General features: G+C 37.0%; 1 protein-coding gene across 2 annotated transcripts in view; it reads right to left on the reverse strand.

Moving 5' to 3' along the window:
- Window positions 1–358: 358 nt before the first annotated feature.
- Window positions 359–23,390, reverse strand: part of LOC136043074 (DNA mismatch repair protein Mlh1-like) — a 97,675-nt gene continuing 74,643 nt past the window's right edge. For both annotated transcript variants that reach the window (XM_065727997.1, XM_065727996.1), the window contains exons 9-13: window positions 21,547–21,720; window positions 20,567–20,630; window positions 12,053–12,251; window positions 7,663–7,820; window positions 359–579 (exon numbers count right to left, since the gene is read on the reverse strand). In XM_065727997.1, coding sequence (XP_065584069.1) covers window positions 415–579; window positions 7,663–7,820; window positions 12,053–12,251; window positions 20,567–20,630; window positions 21,547–21,720 — 760 coding nt within the window. In that variant the 3' untranslated portion in view covers window positions 359–414. The remainder of the gene's footprint in view (window positions 580–7,662; window positions 7,821–12,052; window positions 12,252–20,566; window positions 20,631–21,546; window positions 21,721–23,390) is intronic.

A 23,390-nucleotide genomic window follows, 5' to 3' on the forward strand; every position in this document is an offset into this window, starting at 1 on the left:
ACAATTCATTCCAAAACGATTTCATGTTAGAGAAATTCCTTGACAATTTTAGAAAACTATTTTTTGGACGGCGAGAAAACAACATTTGATTTTTTTTTTCAACGATGAGTCCTGAAGACGGGGGTATGTAGCCCCATAAGCACGCCCCTGGTGACAACCGTAGACTAATAAATTACAAGACAATGATCTCACTGTGCAAACAAGAAACTCTAGTTTGTCTATATAAGGATTAAATTCGACAACAGCGCCATTTCAATAACGTCGTATCTAAAGGTTTCTGAACCTTAATACTGAATACTGAATCTTAAAATGTTTTCCCTGTGTTTTAATTTTTGTTGTTTCTACAAAGGACAAGGCATATTTGAATCGTTTTTACTCGAAAATATACAATAAAGAAGCTCAAAAGAGAAATATTCAACAGCGTTCGAATACTTTGTATAAGTCAGGTAGGTTAGCTATCTGTAGAAGGGAATTATCTTGTAGCAATGCTTCTGGTGGATTTATAAGGTTACTTTTAAAGGCTGGGAAGACAACATGTTCGGTGATCCATTTCCAACCACCTCGCTTCATTTCAGATCCCTAAAAGAAAATACATGTATAATTATCAAGTCAAATTGGGCGTGAGCGCATTTTTCAAATTTACATGCAGAGTAAACAAAAACCAATAAGTTCTTTCTACAAATCGAAGTTAAGAAAAATCATGTCGTTTAAAATTATCTCAATCGATTGGAATGAGATATCTAATGAGACATCTTTTTTTAGAACAGAAATTTACCGGCAATATGGGTGTTAAAATTCCTTTTATGGAGGGTACTTCAACAATGCCAAGTAGATCCTTCGAACATTGACAGGTTTTCAACAGTGTTGCTAAAGGTGGAGTAAAATTTTATTACTGAAATGTCAAATTTTCAAAAGAAAGCGAGATATTTCAGTTTTCTCCAGGAGCAATCTTAACCTCTGAGCAAATTTCTTGATCAAAAATTTTCTATATTCTCTTTTGGTTCTTGAATATTGAGAATAAAGATCTAGAACACGCATCACTCTATACCACATCCTTTCGCAAAATCGTATTTTGTCGACTGGCAGGAATGTTGAATAAAAATGCTGCTGCGAAAAAGAAAGAGCTTTTATTTTGCAAGGCTAATATCGTACCCTTTCAGAACCAAAATGACCCCAAAAGGAGAAGATCAAAGTCCTCCATATGTATTGTTAATTTATCTGAACTTGGTAGCTTGAATTTAAGTGTCAACTTGTATAAAAGAAATGGAATTGTGGGTCAGGAGTGGTTTGGGGGTCTTGAAATACAACTGGAATACCCTTATCTGGATGACATAAATACAGGTGGAGGAGGAGGTTGGCCCCTCTGATGTGCACTGGGCAGGGTCCACCAGCGTGTGGACACTCCCGCCATTCACAATCCACTCCCTAAGCATTGGGTAAGTTGTTGGTGATGCAGGATGCCATAAGGGCGCATTATCAGTAGGAGATGTAGTCGGCCCCTGCTAGGGACAGAGAGAAATGGCTTACCGCCGTCCAAACGTCAGCCAAGAAACCCCTTTTTCACTTTTACGATGGTTATGAACAAACCGACGATGGCCATCCGTTTAGATCTACCGCATCCAGGACAGCCGACGATATGACGACCGCAAATCACGCGAATACCTCAGCTTCGACAGCTCCACCCTTGGAGGCCATTAGCCGATTTTATCAATCGGTAACCTCAACATCAGACGTTCGCAAAACAACGAAAAAAGGAACTCCTCCTGAGAGATAATTGTTAAAAGTGGGACGTAATCGGCCAATCCGAAACCAACCTCCCAGTCACCGGCGAAGAAAAACTTGATGACACTGCTCTTATACTGTCAGGACGCACTGATGGGAAACACCGGCAGGGATTTGGTTTCCTACTCTCCATTAAGGCTAGGGGATCACTAATCGCAGCAACACCCTTCTCAGAGAGTTCGATCATGATCCGCCAGAGAGGCTCACCAGCGAATCTCATAATCATCCAAGTACATGCGCAAGACTCTAACAAAATCTGAAAACTTATATCTCCTACTCCAGTGTCTAGTGGACTCCATATCAAAAAAGATATAGCGTTTGTCATCGGGGACTTCAACGCCATTGTCGGTGACGATCCATCTGAAAACAAGGATGCGATGGGTAAATCTGGCCATGGCCAGCAGAACAAGAGAGGTGAGTACATAATCGAGTTTCGCCGAGACAGTGATCTTGTTATCACTAACACATTCTTCAAACACAGTGCCCGACATAAGACAATCTAGACCTCCCCAGATGGAAGGACTCGGAACAATCTGGACCTCCCCAGATGGAAGGACTCTAGACGCCGGAAATCTTCAAATCACAAACACAGTCACTTTGGCTAGCGGCGACTTCGATATCGACCACTCGCCTGCTATGACTTCATTTAAATTACATCTAAAAACGGCCGCAAAACTCTCCAAAAGGCCCCCCCCCCGTATTCAGAGTACACCTCTTAAAACACGAAACTATCCGACAAAAATACACCGCTACTCTTTCCGAAAGAATTTCTGAACTCCTCTACATCCCCGCTAACTCTATCAAAGGATGACATCGATAATCTTGGGAAGAGTAGAACGCAGGTTATATGCGATGTCGCACAGACCCTGGGAGTCCAAAAGGCGGACCAAAAACCTTGGATCACGAATGAGATAAACTCATTACGTGAAAAAAAAAAACGCAACCAGACTAACAAACTAGATAGAGAAAGTCGAAATATGTACAAACGATTGAGGTGTGTGGTAGAGAAAGCTACTCGTTCTGCTCACCGCTCCTATATAAGGAAAAAATGTGAGCAATGTGAAATGCCATTCAAGAAAGGTAACATTCACTTCATGGACAGGTGAGTGCAGGAACTAACCAAAAAAAAGGGACTGAAAGCCTGTGTCCTCCTCGATAAAGATGGTAACTAGATCCAAACTAAAGACAGGATCCGAAAAAGATGGAAAGAACACCTTGAGAGCAAATTAAACCCAACGATCCTCCCATACCTATCGGTGCTTAACCGCCTCCCCGTAATCACTGCAGACCCGAGCCCACCCCCACTTCGTTCTGGGATAGAATCGGCTATCAAGGGCTTAAGGACAAACAAAGCTGCAGGCCCAGATGGAATCCAACCGGAGTTACTAAAAGTAAATTGCGATCCCCTTGCTGACCTATTTCTAAAAATTGCTACTGCTGCTTGGGAAGAAGGTCACTTCCCCTCCTCATGGTGTGAAGCCACGATAGTTCCACTCCATAAGAAAGGCTCGAAAGTGATAACTACCGACCTATAAGCCTTACGAGCCATGCCGCTAAAATACTCACTAGAGTAATGCTGGAGCGTACAAGAGCTATATCTTCAACTATTATTATAGAATATCAGGCCGGTTTCCGCCCAAACAGGTCAACGATTGATCAGATATGTACGGTCCGTCAGAATATGGAAAAATGTCTTAAACTTGGACGTAGTAGTTTCTACCTTTTCATTAACTTTAAGCAGGCTTTCGACCTCATATGGAGAGAAGGTCTATGGTACATTTTTCTCCACTCTGGTATACTACAGAACTTAGTATCACTAATCAGAGTTATGTACTCAAAGTTCAGAAACCACGTTATGACGGGAGAGGACCTTTCCGATAGCTTTGAAACATCGAATATTGTGCTGCAGGGTTGCTGTCTTCCACCGGAATTATTAACCTGTTTCTTACCGCTATCCTATCACTCCTTGACAACTCGTCAGGTGTCCTTGTCGGGGGAATATTGATTGATAAACTAGCTTATGCCGACGACATAGACCAAATAAATAAGAACCTTAGGCATTTTCAGTCCCGGGCCAACAACATCAAGTCAACCACCAGCCGCTTTGGAATGAGTATCAATTCCTCAAAGACGAAAGCCAAGATGTGTTCACGAAAGCCAGAAAACAAGAAAGCTTAAGCCTCCAGCTCGGTGGTGACAACATAGAATAGGACGAAGATTTCACCTACCTTGGTTGCCTTATAACGTCAGATAACAACCACTCGAGAGATATTAAGAGGTGCCTGGCGCTTGCCAACTCTAGCTTTAAAGCCTTGATGCCGATCTGGATGAACAAGAATTTGTCGACACTGCTGAAAATACGACTCTTCAATACTCTTATTATCCCCATTGGCATTTACGCTTGTGAATCATGGACCGTCAAAACAGATGACCAACGTCGCCTAGCCGCATTCGAAACAAAGTCACTTCGCCGTATTGCGAGCATTACGGACCTGGACAGGATCTCTAATATTAGGCTGTTTGAAAACCTCAAGATCAAACACACCATACTTGACAAAATAAAACTGCATCAGCTTAGGTGGCTAGGCCACATCCAGCATATGGAAAATTCATATCTTCCGAAAATAGTCTTCCATGGTCGCGTACATGGTTCTCATCCCAGAGGTCGGCCCCCAAAGAGATTGAAAGACAACTTCGTTACATTCAAACTGTCGCAACTTCTACGCATGACTGAAGATAGATGCTCATACAGACACCACATCAATAACATAGTGAATGAAGAGGCCCCAAAACAACCTTCAAGGATGGATGGGACTTAAGTCAAGTAATTAAGTAAAAGATGGATCCCTTTTTTAACTCTTGATTTTGGTCATGAATTGAGAGGCAGGTGAGGAAGAGGGGCGACTGTGGTTGTGCATAATATAGCAATGGCTAACTAAGAAATAAATGTTAGAATTTTGACAAGACAAATAAGTAAAAACAGTCAAGATCGATAAAAAAAACACCTGTTTTTGAACCGATACGAGAGTTCTAATTCCCAAAACCTCTGGTTAAGGCTAACACTGCATAGTTTATTTCTGATCCATTTTTGGGTGCAAGGAATTTATATCTTTCACTTTTAGCTCTGGCAAATAAGTCTACTGTTATTTCTCTCTCAAGCTTCCCCAAAAGCTTGAGCATCATTTGCACTTACTGAAGACAAAATATGTAATGGTTTCTTTTTTTTGTAACAATAAAAAAAAGGAGAAACACAAATGCAGCTCAAACATTCGGATTTTGTTTTCGATGCAAGCATGTTTTTCAATTATCAAGCTAGTTTTTTATTACTTTAATATTCAATAATTTTTCACAAGAATTTCCTTCCTCTTAAACTTCTTCCTTTCAAATGCATAAAAAACCACTATCTGAACAGAACTTTCAGCTTAACCAATCGATTTAATTTGCTGTAAAACGGAATTGACATCTCAGCCTTTCTGGGGACTCGGGAAGGCGGCTACACGACATCAACACTGCATTAAATTCCCCCTCTGGTTCACGATAATTTCTACCCTTTAAAAGATCTAACTTCAAGCGTAATTCAAACCCATGAACTCAACCTGCTTGAGTAAGTTAAACTAACGTTGGACAATTATAGTTGTCCAACGCTTGCTCGATCATTGTTTTTTTTTTTTTTTTTTTTTTAGCTTGATTATTCGACCTTTTTAAAGTTCTTTTTCTACGAAATGACAAACCTTTATCCGTGGTAACAAACTGTAAGTAAGGAGCGATCTCAATAGTGAACGAAACTCTTAGAAACAAAACTTTGATAACAATAGATGCATCAAAAGAACTGAATTCTTATGCTGATTAAAATACATGAAGCTCATTAAGTTTAATGTTACCCATCGAAAGTTACGAGCCAGAGAAAATTCGCCCTATTTTTGGAAAAGGGGAAAACATCCACAAAACATCAAATAATCTTAATGAAAATCACAACATCAGATTCAGGACACCTGAGAACCCTACTGTGGAAGTCTCAATTTCTTATATACAAAAACATGGAACTTTATATTCTTTATCAGAAGAAAGATCACGGGTACGTGTTTATTTATTTTTTTTTTCAGGGGTGATTGTATCGAACCAGTGGTCGCAGAAGATCAGGAGAGGGTTTATTTGATCGGAAATCAAAAGTTCTAGAGCCCTTTTTATGTAACCAAAAAGATTGGAGGGCAGCTACCCCCGTAACATGCCCCTTTTCTCCTCGAAGTCACCCGATAAAAATTTTAGATATCCGCTTTATTCAACATATTTGAAAGGTCCAAAAACTATACCTTCGGGGATAACATGACCCCCTACAGTCCTTGGGTAAACTGTTGTAAGTTACGAAATGTATCCATTGTTTATGGATAATATTTGTTATTGAGAAAAGTGCAGACATTTTTTTGGGGGGGGGGATTTTATCTTGGGAGGATTTACTACGGCGAAAACTTACCGCGGGGAGAGAATTTTCCGGGGTTGATCCTTTTTGCACTGGGGGATTTACACGAATTGCTTTACAAAATTCTTTTTATTTGTCTTTTCTGACTAAATTTACGATGCAGAGATGTTCCTGGAGAAATTTTAAGCGGGGTTGAGATTTCCTGGAGTGATTTTCCATGGGAGGAGGGGACTTTTGCGGGAGAGATTTTCCATGTCGGATTTTTCCTTGGGAGCAACTTTCCACTGGGGGAAGGGAATTTCCGAAAAAAAATATTCCACAGAAAAGGATATCCGACATGATTTGAAAAATGATTTCAGCAGAATGAAAAGAATGAGTGTGGGAATTACAGAGGCGTTAGCTTGGTTTCTATAGGAAACAAATTACTTAGCATGATGATAATTCATTACACTAACAGATTCTGAAGACAGGGGCATCCCCAGGGGGAAGGGGCGCAGCCCCCCACCCTCCAACTTTTTTGGTGTTCGGTAAAATTTTCACCGAAGGTGAAAATTTTGACAGAAACAGGCATTATGGCGAAGCCAAGATAGCCATTTCTAATATTTCTTATCCCTCTATTTCCATATAGCATGATTTAACGTGTGCATTTGATTCGCATTCGCTACCCAATTTGTGTGGATTCGCTAGTTTTATCACACTAGTTCCACCTAATTGAAATATTCCACGGAAGAGGATATCCGACATGATTTGAAAAATGATCAGAAATTAAAGTCTTTTACAAAGAAAAATAAGTTAGGCAGAAATTTTCAGGGGAAAGAGCTATAAGTTACGAAGTCTATCCATTGTTTACGTATATTATTTGTATGGGGGTAGTATAAGGATGGAATTGTCCGTGGGAGGAACTATACTTAGAGGAATTTTCTGTGGAGGGAGGGAACTGTCCACAGAGGGAAGCTGGATTTCTCGGCTTTATTTGGAAAATGATCAGAAATTAAATAAAAAAATGGGTTTTTCGACTGGAAGTAATGATCAACATCAAAACTTAAAACGAACAGATATTATTCCTTACACGAACGGGGTCGGCCCCTTCTCGCTCTTCATGCTTAAGTTTGACTTTTTGTCCCAGTTCATTAAGAATGACAACTGAAACACGCTCCTTCTAGTAAAAAAAAAATACATTTTTTTATTTAATAATACATAAAGACCGATAGAGATGCAGAGGAGCAGACAGGAGTGCTCATAGATTATTCATCCATGTTCGATAGTTAATTTTTCGTTGTTACCTTTTTTTATTGAAAGTAGAACTGAGGAAAAATAATTTTCCACACAGTCAGATAACCTTTTGTCTTTTTCAATTTTTTTCAAAAGCTCCTCCTCACTCTTATACTTATTACTCCCTATTCCAATAGAAAAACTAAAATAAGAGTCGAAAAATAATAGACAAAAAATGAAAAATAAAATACCGATTCCGTATTTATGTGGTCAGCAGCGGACGCACCGTAGAATTTCGCTGTCTCTCTGCAAAAAGTTTCAAAACATTCCTTTTCAGAATCCCACTGCACTTCTGAGGCAAGTCTTAAAACATACATTGGAAGCCCTTCAACCGGTGGGGTGTAGTCATCTATAAAAAAAAAGAAGAAAGAAGCCACTAACATATCAAGAGATAAAATAAGGCATTTATCAAACCCCTTTATAAAAAAGGTGAAAAAAATGAGTGTGGGAATTACAGAGGCGTTAGCTTGGTTTCTATAGGAAACAAATTACTTAGCATGATGATAATTCATTAGACTAAGAGATTCTGAAGACAAGGGCATCCCGAGGGGGAGGGGCGCAGCCCCCCCACCCCCCAACGTTTTTGGTATTCGGTAAAATTTTCACCGAAGGTGAAAATTTTGACAGAAACAGGTATTGTGGCGAAGCCAAGATAGCCATTTCTAATATTTCTTATCCCTCTATTTCCATATAGCATGATTTAACGTGTGCATTTGATTCGCATTCGCTACCCAATTTGTGTGGATTCGGTAGTTTTATCACACTAGTTCCACCTAATTGAAAATTCGGTGATTTAACGTGTTCATTTGGTTCCCATTCGTCATCGAATTTGATGAATTCAATAGTTGTATCGTAGTAGTTCCACTCATTTGCAAATTTAGTTATTTGACAAGTTCATTTGGCTTCAATACGTTACCGATTTCGGTGGGTTCGGTAGTTCTATCGCACTAGTTCCGCCTATTTGTAAATTCGATACTTTCGCTACTATAGAACGAAGTGAGTGAATTTGTTAGTTCTATTTTGCTAGTTCCGCTCATTTGCAAATCGGGTAATTTGACATGTTTATTACAATCCATTAGACTCCTATTGCAAAGCATTAAACATTCGCAAATTTTGTTGTTGTAGGCAGATTAAAAACAACCAAATTCGGTTGTTCTGCTTGTCCTGGTCTGTCACTAAATTTGTCAAAGTTTTTTCTTGGCTCCAATCTGATCCGTAGCCAAACTTGTAGAATTCGAGCATTAGGCCCATCCCGGTATTGAATTGCATTGGTTTAGTACTTTTTTTTTTTTACAAAATCCGATATTTTCACCTGGTTCGCATTCATTACTTAACTGTGTAGTTTGGTTATTAGTCAGAAATCCAACTGAGAAGGTTAACAAAGAATTGCAGTCGAATGGATAAAATGGCAGATAATTCTCATTGCGATATTACGAAAAACAATTTCTAAAAAGTAAAATTTTACATTTTGCACAAAAACTTCAACCGAATAAGCAATTGATTTTTCATGAAAGTCATAACTAAGTCAATCATACTGAGGTTGAGACTGTCCAACCAGACGTTCTCATTTCTTAGAGTCATTTTATTTTTGTAAACAAGCCTGACCAGATATTTTGAGGTTTCGGCTGAAAATTTTGTGTTAAATTAGGAGGGAAGTATAAGTTTTTCCAGAAATTCGAAAGATTATTTGGTACTTGTCTGTTAAACGGAACACACTCAAGAACTACGCTGTTTAAGATCTGACAGAAACCGTTTTGTCTCTCTGGGACCGGTTATAATTTACTTGTTTTTAGTGAGGAAAACTACAATATATGTATATTTTTATTAAATATTTGATATATAGAGGTGGTTAAGGGGTGGGTTAGGTATTTAAAATAATGCGTTCTGTGCGGCCGGCTTTCCATAATTCTCTGTCGTAATTTCCATAATTCTGTTTCTAAAGTATTATAATATCATCATGTTTTGGTAAAATCTATTAGGATTAGCCTAACTTCATTTATTGGTTATGTTCTGTTTATCAAACAAGTGCTGATGATTTTTCACTCGACTGACAAACAAATCGTCAAATCGAGCGCTTTTTGATTTAGTTTAAAAGAAAAACGATCAGAAAGCGACTTACTCCGACTTGATGGGAATTTTTAGCATTCTATATAACTATTATTTCATCTCACATTTAATCTGTTCTGTAAATTTTTCCACTCCCCTTTCAAAGCTTCGTACGAGTTGGAGTTACCGTCCCTTTATCTCACCCAAGTTAGGTGTTCAGCGCCTTCGGAAAAAAAAATATTAGAATGTATTTTTGTCAGTCAATCGGCCAGTTTTAAACGGGTTTGAAAAGAAAGGCTAAGTAGAATTGTTTGCATAGTTAGATTTATTATAAGTAACGTACTCGTGATTTTGTGAAATTAGCTTGGATGATAGTTGCTCTGACATTTGCTTTGAAATGTCAAGTACCGATAAGAAGCGTAATGTTTCTGTAACCAGACCCAACCGTATAACCGTCAAATGCTGTGAATGTCACGCTAAAATAAATAAAAACTATTTAAAAGTCATTTTCGTCGCATTCCCGACGATCTTGAAGAAGCACTGAAATATTTGATTTTGTCGTTGTTTAAAACCCCATTTAAGGTGTTAAAGAAGCAAAAGCGATATGACAATATTACGGTCATTACAGCTTTTGTCAGTGAAAGTATTTATGCGGCGATGACTGCCTCACCAATTCCTAAGACCCTGTCACTACCTGATGAGGCCATAGTGAGTGGAGATACCGGCTTACAATCAATATTTTCAGGCATGATTTATCTTTTTATCAGTTTTCATTCAGCCTTTGAACTGTGAGGACGTAAGCTGGATTATACTTCGCATTTACTTGGACTGCACGATAAACAAAACTGTTGAAAGTAAGAAAATTACGAAATGTTACAAATTTTCTGATAACGAAATATTATAACTTACCGACGGCTCGATCGAATACGGATTATGATTTTGATTGGGAGATATATCATTTAGATTATGGGGAGGTAAGTTTTCGTGCCATGTAATATGGACTTTGTGTATATTTGTCCAATTTTGAAGTTTCTTTAGAGACAAATTATTAACAAGGCAGATAAGGATGCTGTTGTGAAACTAGCAGCAAAGTTTTTGGGAAAAGATGCGTTTAAAGAGACTATTGAAATCTGTCGTGAATATTTTCAAGTAGATATTCTTGAAAGGCACCGGGGATCACATCCGATTGCGGCTTTTATGGCCAACTTTTACGAACTGATATCAGACCGAATCTCGAAGGAAGATCCTGTTTCACGATTTGCAATTATGGATCTGTCAGATGTTCCGGTTTTTCCGAGCGAACCAAATACTATTGTGGCATCAAGATTAAATGACTGTGTTCAAATGTTAAATTTCCTCGCTGAAAAACAATAGTCTGTTAGGACAGATATTGATTAACAAAACCGTTTGTGGCCGTTCCTTCCCAAGCCAGGAAATTCTACAGTTCCTGTCATTTTTAGTAATTTACCTGCTAATATGCAGTGGTCCAGCCCCGCTAAGCAGCGCGAGTTTATTTCAAGTTTAGGGGGCTTAGACAAAATCGGCCATATTGAGGAACGGAGAGATAGGCTACTGGTGTTTATGAAAGATAATAATTCTGCCTCATCGGTGATAAGCGCCCTACCACCCGGTTCACAGATCTGATAAGATCCTAAAGATGGAATATCTAGGAATTATACGGATTGACACGGGCTTTGATGAATCAAATATTAACTGTGTAGTTAACTGTGTTGTACAAGCAAAGCGCTTCGGAGGTAGTTCAATCGTGCACTTGTCCTTTAGATCTTAAATAGATCTCGATGTTGCTCTAAAGCATGGCATCAAAATTGATTATTCGCGTTTCCGGGTGTCAACTCCACTGAATCGACCCAAGCAGTGCTATAAATGCTAAGGATTTGATCACTTTGCACGTGAATGTATGAATGAACTTAGATGTGGTAAATGTGCCGGGCCCCTGTTAATAGCCGCGATAATGCATGTTCAGCCTCCACTGTGAAATGTGCAAATTGTGATGGAAATCACAGAAGCAACAGCTTCTCCTGCGCCATGCTGAATTTTCAAATAAATTTTGTAACCCCTCCTCCAAACAAAAATCCTGGATACGTTCTTGGTTATATAATATGATATATATATATAAGTGTATATTCAGTCTATTTGCATAATATACACAATTTGCATGTATATCTCAGTCTTTTTTTATATTTTATTTTTTGTTTATATTTTAAAATTTATATATATATTTTGCATTTTAAATTTGCTCTTTTTAATGGTAAAAACGCAACTTTTGGCCAATTTATAATACTTTTTCTCTCATTTATTACAAACAAAATCTTACATTAGTTGAAAAAAAAAAATACAAGTTACTTCAAAAAAAGAATTTAGGCCGATTAATAACAATACAGATCTAAGTATAAAAGAGGATTTAATTCAAAATTCGAGGCAAATGGACGAGCTATTCACCTAAGCAGCCCCAGGATAGACATGCTCCTTTGTCAAAAAAGGGTTATTAGAATCAAATCATTTCAAAATTCTTACCAAGTAACATAGGAATTGTCACCAAATCAGCAGTTTCTGTTATTTCAATGGAAAAATAATCTGCGAGCATAGGTGCCCTTGATTTCAAGGAATCAGCAATAAACCTGGCTAATTCTTCCTTCGGGCCATCTTCCTCCGTCCATCCAGAATCCTCTTGAGTTAATGCTATTAATGCCAATTCATGAATTGGAAGCGGATCCTAAATTAATTAAATAAAGAGGAAAGTTTAAAAAAACATACAACAGCATTAGGAATTAAAACCTCCAGAAACTAGCCTTTAAATGAGGAGGCTCTTCACTCTTTATACTTAAGTTGCCTTTAATATTTTAGATTAGCGCCAACATAGCCACAGGATGATTTTAAGTATTCTATTAACCGATAACCTTCCAAAACACTTGAACTGAGATTGTTTAAGGCAAATGTGAAAATAAAAGCCCTTCTATTTTGCTGGTATTTTGACAAAAAAATTCATGACATACCCTTTATGGTCGAACAATTCGTTCTTGAAGCACTTGGGGGAGTAGTCAAACTTTAGCATAGATCGGACGGGTTAAGGGGTCGGCAGCTTCTAATATCTATGGTAACTTCTATTTGTGCTAAGTTTGAATGTCGCTCTTGACTTTCACTCGAAGAAACCTATTTTGTAAGTATTAAATATCTGCTTGTTTGAATATAACATCAAAAGTTACCTGAAATATGAGGGTAACTACCGCCCCCCTCAACCCCATGGTCTTTACTGTTTAGCTTTCAAAAACAATGGTTCAAAAAAAAGAGGCTCAGTTAGTTGTATATACTTTAAAGCATCTTTTGCCCCGTGGCTCCATCTTAGGTCTATTTGTTCCTGAAAATTCGGAATTTTCTACGATTTTTATTTTGGTTATTACATAACTACTAACATTTTTCTCATCGCACAAACTCTCCTTTATCAAACAGTTCGCGGCAACGAACTGTAAGTAAGGAGCGATCCGGCTCAAATAGTAATCGAAACTCTAAAAAACGGAATTGTGATACCAATAGATATATCAAAAGAATTCGCTTATTATGCTGATTTTAAATATATAAGTTTAGTCGTACCGATTAAAGGCTACGAGCCTGAGAAAATTTGCTTGATTTTCGAAAAAAAAGGGAGAATGTACTTGTCAGGGGAAACTATACACAAGGAGAATTGGCCAGAAATTCTTTACAAAAGTCCCTTTCCTATACGGAGTAATTTCTTTTCGTTTTAAGTTTTAATGTCGCTCCTTACTTTCAGCTAGAAAAACTTGTTTTTTTTTAGTTAATTTCTGAACGTTTTTGAATTAATGTATGTTTTGATTCTGGCTCTCCGCACATGGATAATTAAAAAGAAATTTGCATATTAATTTATTTTTTTGGCTAAATGGCTTTCTCATATTTTTGACCGGACGATTTTGAGATAAAAAAGGAGCGGGGGAGCAGGCATAGTTCCCCTCCAATTTTTTGGTTACTTAAAAAGGCAACTACAACTCCTAATTTTACGAAGGTTTTTATTAGTAAAAATGTGCGTAACTTACAAAATAACTTACGTAACAAACTTCTAAATTCGTATGTTTTTATTACTTATATGGGGGTGTTCGCCCTCTCGTCAATACCTTGCTCTTTACACTAAAGCTTAAATTTTGTCCCAATTCCTTAAGAATGACCCCTGAATCACAAAGGCCGTAGAATAAATAGTTGCAATTAATAAAATTACTTTAGCGCAAAGAGCGAGGTATTAGAAGGAGGTGAACCCCTCATATGCGTAATAATTTCTGTCGTTTTGAGTTTTAATGCTGCTCCTTACTTTCAGTTGAAGAAACTTTTTCATATTTATTTTTTCATTGCTCTTTAAAATAATGCTAAAAAATCCTATGTCCCTTCATGGAAATTCTCTTCCTCCATGACAAATTCCTCCATGGAAAGCTCCCCCGCATAACTCCCTAGCCTCAATCCGTCCCCCCAACCACAAAAATCCCCCTGAAAGTGTCTGTACACTTCCCAATAACGATTACTATGTGTAAACAATGGTCAAAGTTTGTAACTTGCAGCCCCTCCTGCGGGGACTACGGGGGAGTAAGTCGTCCCCAAAGACATAGTTTTTAGGTTTTTTGACTATGCTGAGTAAAATCGCTATCTCAGAATTTTGATCCGGTGACTTTGGGGAAAAAATGGGCAATTGCCCTCAAATTTTCTTGGTCGCATAAAAAGGGCACTAGAACTTTTAATTTCCATTAGAATGAACCCTCTCGCGAAATTCTAGGACCACTGGGACGATTCGATCACCCCTGAAAAAAAAACAAACAAATAAACACGCATCCGTGATCTGTCTTGAGGCAAAAATAGAAAATTCCACATTTTTGTGGATAGGAGCTTGAAAAACTACTGTAGGGTTCTCTGATACGCTGAATCTGATGGTGTGATTTTCGTTAAGATTCTATGACTTTTAAGGGGTGTTTCCCCCTATTTCCTAAAATATGGCAAATTTTCTCAGGCTCGTAACTTCTGATGGGTAAGACTAAACTTGATATCAGTATATTTAAGATCAGCATTAAAATGCGATTTTTCTGACGTAACTACTGGTATCAAAATTCCGTTTTTTAGAGATTCGGTTACTGTTGAGCCGGGTCGCTCCTTACTACAGTTCGTTACCACGAACTGTTTGATAGTTTCTGTTCGTTTTAAGTTTTGATGTTGCTTCTTACTTTCAGTTGATAAAACTTGTTTTTTTATTTAATTGCGGATCGTTTTTTAAATAATGTTGGGAAATCCAGCTCCACCTCCATGGGAAATTTCCTTCCCCCACGAGAAATTTCTTCATGGAAAGATTCTCCCACGTAACTTAAATTAGTAATATTTGCGAACTAGTTTTGTAAGGCATAGTAACACAATGGCCAAAGAGGTCAAAACTATTTTTATAAAAATGAGAGTCACAAGTTGAGCAATTCTTAAATGACTGAAATGAATGAAAAGAAAGATCTTTAAAATTATACGTAATAATTTGTGTTCGTTTTAAGTTTTAATGCTATTCCTTATTTCAGTTGAAAAAAAGAATTTTTTTTATTTAATAACAGCTAAAAGCTGGACACATACAATACCTTTGGTTTAATAATACATAAAAATCATAGTTAAGATGCTGCTTAAGGTAAAATTAAACGCTAAGATTGACCAGAAAATAACACAAACAAATTACTGCTTATATTGGCCATTATTTATACAATTCAAACTTTAGCGTAAAGAGCGAGGTATTGACGAGAACGTAAACTTCATCACATACCTAATAAGAGGGGGGTTCATCCCCTAGTCAATACCTCGTTCTTTACGCTAAATTTCGAATTTTGTTCCAATTCTTTAAGAATGACCCCTGAATCACAAAGGAATGACAAAAATAATTTCTGTTCGTCTGAAGTTTTAATGTCACTCCTTGCTTTCAGTCGAAAAACTTGTTTTTAAATTTAATTTCTGATCGTTTGTTAAATAATGATGGGATATCCAGCACCTTTTCACAGATATTATCTTCCCCAATTAAAAATTCCTCCATGGACAGATCTTCCCACGTAACCCAGTACTAGTATTAATAGCAGTAGCAGTAGTACTAGTAGTAGATGTACTATGTAAACATTGCCTTTTTGTCAGTTGAACATGCCCCTCATCATACCCTGGAAGTTTCAAATCAATACTCTAAAGTCGATCCTACGATATTGCTGACACGCTGACAGCCAGTGTGCACACAGCGTTTTTAATTGAGTTTAAGTTCCCCCCTAAACATTTCTTGAAATTTTCACCTTAATACCCTTAGCCTTAGCAGCTTAGCAATCGCAATAGAAGTAGTGGTTGTAGCGTATAGTACTTAATTGTTGTACCGTATAGAATAGTACTACTACTAGTAGTAGTAGTGATTGTGCTACTAGTAGTAGTAGTAGTAGCGTGCACGTATTGCCTTTTGGTCAACTGATCATCCCCTCATTATTCCCTGAAAGTTCCCACTTAATATACCAACTTAAGACATTCCTGAGATACAACCTTCTGAAAACCTGCATGCACCTAGTGTTTTGACTTGGTTCAACTTTATCCTCAGTATTCCCTGAAATTTCTCCTTCATACACTTAGGCTTAGTAGTAGTAGTGGTAATAGCATTGGTTGTAGTAGCAGAAGTAGCAGTTGCTGCAGCAATATTAGTAGCAGCAGTAGTATGCACACATTGCCATTTGGTCCCTTGAGCATCTTCTTCATCATGCCCTGGAAGTTTCAACTTGATAATCTAACCGATTCCTAAGATATAATTGAAACGTACTTTTAACAATCGGTATGAACATAGTGTGTTCTGATTTAGTTCAGCTTTCCCCTCAACCTTTCCTGAAATTTCACCTTAATATCCTCATCCTTAGTAGCAGTCGCAATAGTATAAGTAGTTGTAGTAGTAGTAGTGGTGACAGTAGTAGTTGTCGTAGAAGTAGAAGAAGTAGTGTACATATGTTGCCTTTTGGTCAATTCAAAACCCCCCTCATAAGTCCCTGAAAGTTCCAACTTAATACCCAAAATAATTCCTAAGATATGCTCTTTTGACAACCTGCACACACATAGTGTCTTTTGATTTAATTCAACACTCCCCTAAACGTACCCTAAAAGCTTCACCTGAATGCTCTTTGTTTTTTCGAAGCCGAGGGTCTAACACGCCCCCTCTTTCCTGATAACAAATACTATAATGGGCGAATTGCATAACTTGCAGCCCTTTCCCCGATGGCTGTGTGGGTGGATCGGGAGGGTTGACATCCTATGAGACATGGCTAACTTTCAACTATGCTTAGCAAAATAGCTATCCTACGATTTTGAGTTAATGTGTTTGGGGATAAAAGGGGCATGGGAGGAGGACTGGTTGCATTAAAATTCCTTTCCGTTCCGTTAACTATTCCATTAAATTGGATTAGTTGTGGCATCAAGTCATGGCTAATTGTAGAAAAAGCCAAGACAGATAGTCCAATTGAGTAAGAAGCAAACCTGGCATTAACCCCCCCCCCTCTATTAGGATTGTGTTGTTTCGGCTGTTAAAAAGGGCACTAAAACTTTCAATTTCCAATCGAATGAGCTTCTTCTGAAGTTTCTACGATAACTTTTTCCACATGAAGAGCCTTGGCGAAAAAAAACAACAACATAGATTCCACTTCACTCTTTACTTAGCCAGCTATTGTGCTGTCTATGATATCGTTTACTAAAAGCTCATTGGTTTAGATTTTAATTAGTCAGTATTTGGATCAATGGCTTAAATTAACCCTGAAGCATCCGGACGATGGGCTATTCTGACAAAAAAGGACGCATATGTCACTTGTGTGGAATTATTTATTTGTTTAAGTTAGAAAATTTCCATGAAATAGAGAGCGGATTTAAAACTTAAACGAGCAGAAATCACCATGCTTAAGATGTCAAATGTTATCGGTTAGGAATGACTATAAATGAATAATGAAACCTAAAATAAACACAAACTAAAATGAACAACGAAGCTAAAATTAAAAGGAACAGTATTAGCTTGAATAAGTGTGATATGTCCACGCCCTGAACACCCTCCCCCCTTCCCGCAAAAGGATAAAAGAGTCACTTTTGCTTTATTATAAACTAAGTAGGCCTACTGTACTTAAATAACAGTTTTATTCAACTTTCTTTATTCTATAAATTTCAAAAGAAGGCATTTGTAAAAGAGAACATAGGGACAAAAATAAGTTCTTTTAAAAAATATAAAACTAAACATTACGATGAGGTTTTTGAGGATGATTATATATTATATGGTTACTATGGTTATAAGGATGAGGATGGGACGATTTTTTCGGGAATGGTCGTCTTCAAGGTGAAAAGAGTGAATGCATGCAAAATCACCCTTTTTTGTAAGGTAAGGTCGTGCCGGCTACTTATTATTGAAAAGTATAGGGTATAGTATTCCTGTGGAAGATTTTTTTTCCATTTTTTATTTCCCATGATTATTATCCGGTGACATGTAAAGATTTTAAAAATAGGATACATTTTACAGTGTCTCCGATAAAATCACATTCTGATTTACTTTGATGGTTGACGATAGACCAAAGAAGTTGATGATGGTAAAAAAAAAAAAGAAGCGTAACATCATTAGCACCTACCCGGGATATTATTTTTCTATTCTAATAGGAATGTGGCAAAAAAAGAACAAAGAACGACCCCGAAATAAAAGGTACGAATTATGATTATGATCACTTTCAAGAAAAAAAAGGGTAAAGCCTAGACACAAAAAATATAGCATCATCAAAAAGATTTGAATAAAGTGGCGCAATGAGATGCCTATCATATCGACCATTGTTTGTGACAATTTCAACACAAAAAGTTTTAAATTTGTCTTTAGCACCAAGTCCACCCAGCAATTGACAAAACATACTGTAATAAATATTGCAATAACTTATTGAAAAACATAAAAATTGTGCTCTATTGAACGCGATTTGAACATCAAAATGATTTTCTTGCACAACCCATTACCATAAAAGTTTAAAACTAACCCAAAATATTGTAGCTTATGCTGACAGATATATATATAGCAAAAATTTTCTATCGGTAAAAGAACAAATTAGAGCTTATTGGCCTCTGAAGCAAAACAAGCAAATAATTAATCACAACATGCTTTTGAACGCAATCCGATAATCGCAATTTCCTATTTACAAAATATACTAGTTTCTGTACAGCTTGATATTTATAAATAAAACATTGTATCCAACAACACAGAATGAATATCAATTTTTGATGATATTGCGCCAGACAAGGCTTTCTTTCAATTAAATAAAAAAAAAACAAGTCTTTTGAAATGAAAGTAAGGAGCGACATTAAAACTTAAAACGAACAGAAATTAATCCTTATATGAAAGGGGCTTTTCCTCCTCGACACCCCGCTCTTTACGCTAAAGTTTTTTGTTGTTTTAAAAAGTAGAGTTGCGAGACAGAATCAAACTTTAGCGCAAGGAGCGGGGTGTCGAGGAGGAAAAGCCCCTTTCATATAAGGAGTAATTTCTGTTCGTTTTAAGTTTTAATGTCGCTCCTTACTTTCATTTCAAAAAACTTGTTTTTTTTATTTAATTTCTGAAAGTTTTTGAATTAATGCATGTCTGATTTTGGCTCTGCGTACATAAATTATTAAAATGAAATTTGCATATTAATTCTTTTTTTGGCTAAATGGCTTTCTGTTAGTTTTGATCAGACGATTTTGAGAAATAAGGGGTGGGGAAGGAGGCCTAGTTGCCCTCCAATTTTTCGGTTACTTATAAAGGCAACTAGAACTTTTAATTATTAACGAACGTTTTTATTAGTAAAAAATATACGTAACTTAAGAATTAACTTATATGAGGGGGTTTGTCCCCTCGTTAATACCTCGCTCTTCCCACTGAATCTTAAGTTTTGTCCCATTTTTTTTAAGAATGACCCCTGAATCAGAAAGGCCGTAGAATAAATAGTTGAAATTACTAAAAATAATTTAGCATAAAGAGCGAAGTATTTATCTCCTTCTAAATACCTCGCTCTTTATGCTAAAGTATTTTTAGAACCCCTCATATACTTAATAATCTCTGTTCGTTTTAAGTTTTAATGCTTCTCCTTACTTTCAATTGAAAAAACTTTTTCACGTTTATATTTTCATTGTTTTTTTTTTTTTAATAGTAATGCTAGAAAATCCTGCGCCCTTTTCATTGAATTCTCTTCCCCCAGAAAATATTCCTCCAAGGAAAGATCCTCCCATATAGCCCCCTCCCCTGAACCCCACATCCAAACAAAAAAATCCTCCTGAAAATGTCGGTACACTTCCCAATAACCATTACTGCATGTAAACATTGTTCAAAGTTAGTAACTTGCAGCCCCTCCCCCAGGGACTGTGGGGGGTAAGTCATCCCCAAAGACATAGTTATTATGGTTTTTGACTATGCAGAACAAAATGGCTATCTCAAAATTTTGATCCGTTGACTTTGGGAAAACAATGAGCGTGGGAGGGGGCCTAGGTGCCCTCCAATTTTTTCGGTCACTTAAAAAGGGCACTAGAACTTTTCATTTCCGTTAGAATGAGCCCTCTTGCAACACGCTAGGACCACTTGGTCGATACGATGACCCCTGGAAAAAAACAAACAAATAAACACGCACCCGTGATTAGCCTTCTGGCAAAAAATACGAAATCCCACATTTTTGTAGATTGGACCTTGAAATTTTTTCTGTAGGGTTCTCTGATACGCTGAATGCGATGGTGTGATTTTCGTTACGATTCTATGACTTTTAGGGGGTGTTTCCCCCTATTTTCCAAAATAAGGAAAATTTTCTCAGGCTCGTAACTTTTGATGACAAAGACTAAATTTGATAAATCTTATATATTTGAAATCAGCATAAAAATTCGATTCTTTGATATATCTTTTAGCATCGAAATTCCGTTTTTTAGAGTTTCGTTTACTATTGAGCCGGGTCGCTCCTTACTACAGTTCGTTACCACGAACTGTTTGATGACTCAAGGTAACAAAGAAAGAAAATTACTCACCGAGAATCGGAACTTGGCAAAGTTTCCAAAGTCTTCTAGTAGCGTCTGATAAAAAAGTTCTTCCCTAAAGAAAAATAATTATTCATTAGACTGAAAAGCAATACCATCTCAATAAGTCATAATTTTAGCAATCACCGGGCCACGCTGTCAGTTGGATCCTTGATTACTGTGTAATATTTATATAATATTGATTTAATGGTGAATACAGCTTAGACACGTCCAAAACAAAATGAAGTTATGTTGATTGCTTTTAAGAATAAGTCTGTTGCACTGACTGGCAGAGGCGTCATAGGAGGGGTGCCCTAATCTCAATGCCTTCAACCAGCTGGTGATCAATTGAAATTGTTTAATTGCTGCCGAAAAGCTACGATTCCAACAAAGTTTTTCCGACATCGGGAAATTCAGAACATACACTGTTTTTCTTCATTTTAAACAAGTTCTTTATTTATTCAGAAGTATTAGGGGATTCAATTAGTATAAAACGTTGGAATTTAGGCAATTTATACCATACATTTGCCATGAAGATGGCTTCTAATAATTCTCCAAAACCACAGCCATAGTGTATCTGCTCTTACCAACAACTCAAGCTTCAGAGCATTAATTAAGTCGTACAAATAACTGTGGAAATTTATTTATGTTGTAAAATAATACTTTTTATTCAGCTACTATATGTTTCAGTTAAGTTCGTATTTATTTAATATGGCGGATGGAGCGGGTAAAAAACACAAATCATTTCAATCATCGCTAAACTTTTGAGGACGGGGCGTTAATTTTTCAAGGGGCATCACTAGAATACGCAGAAATCAGATATTGTGGCCACAAATCCACCATTAACCGTTTTCAGCCTTTTCTTTTTTACGAAAAAGAATTATCTGATCTCCTGATATATTGGGAGTAGGCATCCTTAGCATTTAGCTATCTTTATTGGTAGGATTATCGTCGAATACGCCTTAAAAATGTAATAATAACGATACAATTACCTCAACTTGATGGTATTGCAAATAAAAAGTTTAGTCTGATGCTGGATAAGTGAGAACTGGCTGTTGACAACGCCCACAAACGTGTGATTTTTTATCAAGTCTCGTAAGCCATCTGATGATTGAGCATCAACTTCCTTTTTCAAGCTCTGTACACTGCTCAATACTATGTTCCTCCTGTAAATGATTATGGATTTTATTTCTGCATTGAAACAACAAAAATTATCCTAGTCTAGACGTTATCAAAGTACTTAACAATTGATGCACCTTTCGTATATTTTTATTTTTTATTTTTTTGCCTTGTCATACAGAAAGAACAGCCGTATATGCTCGGAGAATAACTCATTCAACCTCAAGCTTTAAGTTCAGTTGAAGGGTCAAAACTGGTCGATGGTCAACCAGCCTCACTTTCAACACCCTATGCACCTCCAGACACCGCCCAGCTCCCCATTACATCGGGCCAAATTCTTAAGTTGGCTTTTTTAATCAAAACAGTACAACTAAGACTGACACTTTCCAATTGGAGAGTATTAATGACAACTCTAAAAGTAACACCTTCTCAACTTAAACAAGACTTAAAAGTTTCCTATTTCGTCATGAGTCCTCCTCCCTGACTATAAATTCAATTTTTCCTACCTCAATCAAACCCCTAATTTAAGGTCTTCTAGCCCTAGGAGATGAGTTTGGAAAATGGTGATAAGTCCGCTCCAAAATATCTATAGTCGTCAGTCAAAATTTTAATATGACACTCGTTTCCAAATTTGTAGCGTTCTATGTCAAAATTTTTATATAAATTTAAATCACTAAAATTACTCGGGCTCAATGAAAAGCAGTGGATCTCACCAGTACAGGCTTGAGACCAATAGCTAAATACTCAAGTCAACATAAAGCACTTAAGCTGGATTACAATTGGCGAGCTAGAAGTTCCGAGGACCTCTAGTTGAATACAAGCCTAGCCCAATCTTAGTCACTACATGATCTTCATTACCTGGCAATACACTTTTTCCAACCAGACTTGATATATCGTAAAATGCATGTCATCCAATTCATTATATAGTGATGCCTTAAAATATAATATTATTATGAGAAGGCTACTTATAATAGTAAAATGGCAAAGAATAGATTAAAGCAGAGGTTCCCCTAGCAATTTTGGGCCATGTTCCAATTAGACATTACTAAAATCCTGATGTCCTACTCGAACATTTTTAAATTTTGTTATTCAAAATTTTATATGTATTCACCTAAAGAAAGCTTAAAAAACCATTAACTTGGTATCTTTTTTGGATCATCCTCTAGTGATATTTTATGCTAATGAAAAATATTGTCTGAATACAACACCTTTTATACAATGTACAACATCTTTGCAATAGGCCTACTGTCATCTATCTTTAACGCTCTTTAAATGCATTTGAATGTGACGTCGTTAACATGATTTTTTTTTCAAAATTAAGGCTCTAAAGTATAGTCAGCCGAAGGATGCACGCCCTGCCTATGACCCACCAAAATATTACCATGCCCCGTCAGTGGGGCCTGCACCCCAAGTTGGGAACCATGGCTGTAGAGTATACCACATGAATACATTAAAGTGATTTGTGCTAAGTACGAGAGCGATATTGCTACGGTTAATATAGGAAATGAGGTTAGTTACTGGTTTGGTATTGAATCAGGAGTAAACCAGAGTTGGGTTTTATCCCCATTTATTAGAAACATTTTGATGGTTATTGTCCTAAGGAACATGGCAAAGACTATAGGAGAACATGGAATCAAATTGGAAGGTAAACCTCTACTAGACTTACATACATTAACTCCATACTATAACACCAGGAGGAAAGGCAAGAGCAACGCAA

This window comes from Artemia franciscana, unplaced genomic scaffold, assembly GCF_032884065.1.
Source record: "Artemia franciscana unplaced genomic scaffold, ASM3288406v1 Scaffold_289, whole genome shotgun sequence".
NCBI lineage: Eukaryota > Metazoa > Arthropoda > Branchiopoda > Anostraca > Artemiidae > Artemia > Artemia franciscana.